Source organism: Diospyros lotus, chromosome 14 (assembly GCF_014633365.1).
Source record: "Diospyros lotus cultivar Yz01 chromosome 14, ASM1463336v1, whole genome shotgun sequence".
NCBI classification, from domain to species: domain Eukaryota; kingdom Viridiplantae; phylum Streptophyta; class Magnoliopsida; order Ericales; family Ebenaceae; genus Diospyros; species Diospyros lotus.
The window spans coordinates 5702419-5709164 of record NC_068351.1 but is presented as its reverse complement, the minus strand read 5'-3'; the positions used below and the strand labels follow the sequence as shown (position 1 = coordinate 5709164).

Here is a 6746-nt window from a genome sequence, read left to right as displayed (position 1 = left end):
ATAATAAAAAAAATTAAAAAATAATACAAATAAATAAATTCTAAATATCTATATTTTAAGTAATTATAAATTAACTAATTTTAAATTTTAAATCATTGTAATTAAGTGTTAAATTTTTTGTACTTAAATTTTTTTTAAATTAATTAATTTATCTTATTGAATTAGGTAAAGATACGTATATTTAAAAAAAATATTTTAAATGATGATAGAATTTTTAAATATGTGTATCAATAAAATAAATTAACTAATTTTAAATTTTTTTAAGTATTAAAAATTCAACACCTAATTACAATTATTTAAAATTTAAAATTATTTAAATTATAATTATTTAAAATGCAGATATTTAAATTTTATTTATTTGTATTTTTTAAAATTTTATTTTATTTTATTATAATAAAAAATTAATTAAAATAAAAAATATAAAAAATAAATAAATAACGTCTTCCCCTACTGCCAGGGGAAAATTTCTTTCCCCTTCTTATAGGCAGTTAGGGAAAGCTGGGTTCTTCGATTGCTAGGGAAAGCTGGGTTCCTCGATTGCCAGCAATCGAGGAACCCAACGTTCCCCGACTCGGGCCAGTCGGGGAACCCTGGGTTCTCGACTGCTACCATGGTCACGGTCATGCTTTTCGTGTGTGTGTGAGTATGTATATATATACAGGTATGTGTGAGTGTGTGTGGGGGGAAGGGTCGGTTAATAGCAGTAGGTCGACAACCATAGCTATCGCTCGTGTGTATATATGGTGAGAGAGAGAGAGAGAGAGAGGTGAGGCGACAATCGGGAGTACTCGAAGGAGATGCTGTAGGGCTAAAATGAGAATTTTAAAATTAGTGAAGAATTTTGCAGGGTGTGGGCTATGAAGAATAATTTTACGAGTTACGGATAGAATTTCTCAAATCTTTTATACCTGTGATGACCGTTCTTGTGCAATTCTCGTTCCTCGATTCCAATAAAGGAGGTAAATTACAAGTGTGAGTTTGTCTCATTGTGGAGAACGACAATCGAACTCACAATTTATAGATACGAACTCGACATATCATTTGTCTGACCGCTCAATCTTGTATACTTGTTTTATGTGCATGATGATTAAATAAAGGATATATATGTTAACAAGTGGTCCATGTTCTTAAGCTACATTTGCTCTTTACTAACCAAAAGCAATTGAATTTGAGACAAAGCTATAAGCCAGAATGTAAATGGTTATTAATTACACCTCTAAAGTACATCACGGGTCTTCCATAATTTTTAAAGGAAGGGTGGCCTTTGCAAATGGGGTTTGGAAGTCATGGTCTGGGCTGGTGCCAGAGCCCAACACTACTTGCCACCCTACTGCTTGGCCCATTGTGATCAATGCAACCAATAGAAAATACTCAATGACAGTATAGTTTTTAATAAATTTAATAATAAAAATGCAGCTTATCTATACTCACTCTCATCTATTAAACCTTTTATAGATTTAAAAGTACACCCAACTCAACGTCAAACACCAAATCGAGAGAGAAAATAAATCTAAATCGAATAAGCCCAGTTACATTTATTCATATTAATTCCCTTATCTGTACTTCAATCGTCGCATAGTGTATTTGCTGTCTCGTGAAAGACTGTCACAAGACACACATCCATCTGTATAAGTGCAGCATGATGAGGTTTTAGTTTTAAAATTATCAGAACATTAATATTAAATTATATAAAACTCTAAAATATATATATAAATATATAATTTTCCCAACTCTTTCTAGGAGAAGCAACCATAACATAAAGGGCCAATGTATATAGTTGAAATTATATGGGCCCATGGACCAAGTGACTGACAGCCTTAGGCCTGCCTGTGTTTGGCATTTATTAAATTGTCATGCCAAGGTTTATGATCATGATCATTATCGTCATTCATAACTCATAATTATGCATCACTGGTTTTAGTTTTTGATTATTACTATGCTTCTATTATTATCATGGTCGATCGAGGGAAGGTTTCTGGGTGTGTTAATAAGCCACTGATGCATTACTCCTAATTTCGGTTTTGGATATAACAATACAAACCGTCGTGAAAAAATCTAGTACATGTATATCTATCTCTACTTAGAACATACACATATCTTGGATGGATTGGTTGTTATTTTCTTTAAGATTTTTGTGCTCCAATCATATGTCGGTATTTTTCATTTGTAATTATCATCTTACTCTTTGTTGAAGTATGTCTTGATTTTCATATTTGAGTTCATTATTAGAATTTAATTCAACTTGAATAATTTAAGAAAAAAACTCGAATAAATATATATACACATACATACATATATATATATGGAGCTTTGGTTGGCCATTAGGCCTAAGATGGAGAAGCTTTAAACGGATAAGTATATATCTTTTTAGACAATTTTTTTCAGGATTTGGTGTGATCAGTAATCTGTATGTACTCCGATTTGAGAGATTCAACCATTGTATTGATTTAATTTTTACGTAGTGAAATTATTTTCTCTCCTCTTAAACATAGAGATTGCAGCAAATCCACAATTTTTTCTTGCTTTTCATCGTACGTTTTGTTTAAAACGGCCGTAGTTCTAACCTCTCTCTATTTTTGTAACCCTAAGCTCTTTGTCAGTACAATAGTAGAACTTAATTAAATCTTTATTATCTCTTGTGTATCTGTGGATCAAAGACTCAACTAATTAAATTTGACTTTAATTGAATCAGGTTTTATCTTATGATGATTGAAGGTTAGTTTAGGGTTTCAATTCCAAATAAAGGGGCTCACTTGCAAGTACAATTATTAGGTTGAATCTAAATATTTATAAAAAAAAAATGGATTAATTAGAAGCCAACTTCAAGGCTGCTGGCAGCAACTTTCAGGAAATTTAATTAATTAAACTTGAATGGAAAGCAACATTTATCTGATGGTCCAATCCAAGCAAGGCAGGCTTCGAAATTAACATAAAAAGAAAATGCGTTTGTTTACTTGAAGATTTTGAGAAGCTAAAAGCCTGCAGAGTGTTTGTTTGCTTGTCTGAGACAGTAATGATCAGATGCAATGCAATGGGTTGTGTGTTAACCATCTAAGGCAGAGGCAGACCCACCCATCATCAATCATCATGGAATGGAATGGAATGAAATGACTTCTTCAAACTCTTAAAAGCTCGTCAATTTTTTATTCAGTAAGGAAACGTAAGCCTAATTTGGGAGAATTACTTTAGTGGGCAGGTAGGTTATTGGGTTTAGAGGCAGGAAAACTGTACCATTGTTCTAACATCAATATGGGATACTTCGTTGAACCCAATATGTGAAAGGAAACCTTTTTGAACCGCTAATATGGGATGGAATGGGATAATCAATATTTGTTTGACAGACAATTAAGCAGTTGGTTGTTGTACGTGCAATGAATTTATTTAAGAAAGGTGTTGTTGGGATAAGGTTTAGAAGGTTCTTAACTGGCTGGGAGATTAAGGTTTGAAGATTATTGATGCTAATGTACAAATTTGTGAACGTTGAGAAGCGCCTAGGTTTTAGTACATTTTTCTTTGAAGTAATTAATGTAGTTCGTTTTAATAGACTTTATTTGATTAAAAAACTATGAAGGCAGCACAAATAGTGGAGCACATTGTGGTGGGATGTCTCCCCGAAATCGCTGCTGCTAGCTTTTGAGCCCCCAATCTAATATTATTATTATTATTATATGAATATGAATATGATTCGTTTGTTGCAATCGTAAGCCATAGTTATATATTTACCCAAAAAATAGTGAAATTAACTTTCAAAATCGCTCCTTAAAAACATCATTGAAATCATCTCCACTAATAAATGAATAAAACAGTCATAGCATAATAATAATAATACTATAATAGAAATAATTTTTAATGCTTAAAATTAGAAAAACACACATCCCAACCCAACTGGTGGAACTTGGAAGCTGGTCAGGTCAGGTCAGGTCCAACTTAATAATTGGGGATTGAACTTGAGTGCCATATTATTAATTATTATGTTTTCCTTGCTTTTAAAAATTAAACAATAGGTGGATCAAAGGCGCAGCTACAATGCAGTCTGTATGTCCCTTCTAGAACTAGAATGCGGCTCATCCTCGCACTCTTCATTGGCTTTTATATAAAGCTAATTACATGAGCTTGGTTTTGTACTCTTGGAATCCTACTTTGTTGGTTGCACTGGGATCTTGGACCGTGGGGCTTGTTCTGTAAATACCCTCCTGTTTCGTTCTTCTTGTGAACTTTGCCTCTATCTTCGATCATTAATAAAACAAAAAGGAAAATTGCCTTTTGCAGTGGCCTCGATCTTCTTCTTCATCCATCAGGACCACCCACCACTACATTTGCTACCATATATATATAGAACCATGAAAGCTTTTAATTTACTGGGATCTCTCTTGTTTTTCCATCTGAAAATTTTGGGTAGACAACAGAAATCTGAATGGCAGGGCAGGCGAATAATTTCCTTTTTGTGAGCTCTTAGCTATTTGACTCTTCTCACTTATTAATATTCCATCTTCCCTTCAACATCTCTCTCAACTGCTGTTGTGTATATAATAATGCTCATACATATATATAGGACAGGACCACTCCAAATTTCTGCAATGGACTCGTACCCATCAAATGAAAATGACTAACCAATTTAAAAAAAAAAACAAACGACTGTATATGACCACTTTGAAATTAATAAAACCATGAATCATGATCGATCATCGCCTGACTACGTATATATATGTTTATATTTCTTGTTAATTATTAATTCTTAGTTTAATCAACCCGCCGCTTTTTAATTCAGCAGCTTCTCTTGGAAAATAAGAACCCAATATGTAACGAACATATATATAGCAGAATGCATGCCGTTGAATTGAAGCAAACTCTTCTTAGCCTCATTATTCAAACACAATATTCAAATCAATCCCAGGATTCCTATACAAATGTCCCAGTGCTGCTGTTTATTTTTATATTAATTTCACTATTATCAAGCATTGTCGAACTCGAATGCAGTTAGCAAAAGAAGCTTAATTAGAATTAATGGCATTTGATATTTTTCATCAGTTTCAATTGTTCTTCGTTCAATGCAGATGACTGACTCAAAACATCAATATTGCAGAATCTCGGAGAGAGAGAGAGAGGGGGGGGGGGGGGGGGGGGGACCTTCTCAAACTAGAAATGTACATGCATATATAATTAATTTCAACTTCGCATAGAGTAAATCAAGAATCTGGAGATGGAGAATTTTCTGCTGCCTTTTCAATCTCATCCTCACCTTCTAACGAAGATAAGCAAGGACTAGTATAACAAGTACTGGAAGAAAAGAAGGACAAAGCAGAGGTTGGAGAGCGAGCAGTCGTACTGGTACTAGAACAACACCGATCATTAGGTTCAGACAAACAACAACAGCAAGAAGAAGAAGAAGAATCACGATCATCAGAAGAAAAGGCGGCGAGATCAACCAACAAATCAACAAAAGCTCCAATCACATACCCATGATTGTTCGGATCGTTGAACCTCAAATACCAGTTCAACAGCTCTTCAAGAAACTCACTTTCCCGCAAGCCCTGAGCCTCCACCATCTCCTCCATCGATCTCTTGAAGTCCACAAAAGGGTTTTCAGATTCCATCTCCACCACCACACTCTCCTTGAACGGAATTTCGCCTCTTTTGGGTTCACCCGTTATCGAGCTCGTCTCTCCCGGCTCGAAAAACAGCCTCTCCGCCGACCTCAGCCCCCGAATCACCGCCTCTATGGACTCCCCGCTGCCTTCGCCGTCGTCCTCCTCCGCCGGTCCCTCGACGGTGGCGTAGTTGTTGGCAGAGTTGGCGCGGAAAGAGAGGGTTCTATAGCTTCCGCAGGACTGCCACGGCCATGAAACTGTGCCCTCTGTTGGCCGGAAGAGAAACGGGAGCTTCATTTCTGTTGTTTGGATTGTGAGATGGCTGAAGGAAAGAGGAAAAGGAGGTTTGAATTGGATGGTTGTCTATATTGGTGTGAGATTTGTGGTTGGGGCATTAATGGCAGTCAAAGGATTCAGGAGAGGATTTTAAAGAAGCGGCGAGAGACGTTGGAAGAAGAAGAAGTTGGGAATACAGGGGTCCTTAGAATGTAATAAATATATTTTTTATTTAAAAATAAGATAAATTTATTATTAAGAGTAATAATCAGTATTGCTCATATATGTATGTATGTGTGTGTGCATATATATATGATTTTTTTTTGTAATTTTTGGAGCTTGTATATTAATCAATTAAATGTAATATTCCCAGAAAGAAAAAAAAATCACAAATAGGGGTTGGAAGTAAATGTTGTTTGGTGGACCAATTAAATGCAACGGAGGAACTTTTTCAAGCAGATATTTTCTTCCCCCTTGGGGCTTCAATTGTTTCCTCAAACTTCTTTAAAGGTTTACAAATCACAGTTGTGCATCCGTATGTTATAAACAACTCAATTTAAATCATTAACTTTCCATCAAAGACCATGCATGTCAGCAACTCTTTTTTTTTTTTGGTTTTTACAACTAAAAATAACATTAACATGGACGAAATGAAAAGAAAAAGTGCTCAAAAGATACACTCCTTTTTAACACCCCCTCCCCCCGCCCCCCACCAAAAAAAAAAAATGTCAATCATATAATAAAAAAAAAAAAAATCCCTACTAAGAATTATTCAAGAGAGACAGCTTCACCTACTCCTCCTTAAACCTAGAGCCAGTCTTAGCCACAACAGTTGGACGTGCCCCGCTAATTTAAGTTTTATCCAATGCCCCCGCCCCCGTC

At 35.1% G+C, this 6746-nt stretch overlaps 1 protein-coding gene across 1 annotated transcript; it reads right to left on the bottom strand.

The window, feature by feature from the left end:
- Nucleotides 1–5002: 5002 nt before the first annotated feature.
- LOC127790366 (transcription repressor OFP15-like) lies at nt 5003–6054 on the bottom strand. Its single transcript, XM_052319847.1, has one exon. It carries the CDS (start codon nt 5883–5885, stop codon nt 5187–5189), a length of 699 nt encoding a protein of 232 aa, XP_052175807.1. The 5' UTR covers nt 5886–6054; the 3' UTR covers nt 5003–5186.
- Nucleotides 6055–6746: the final 692 nt, after the last annotated feature.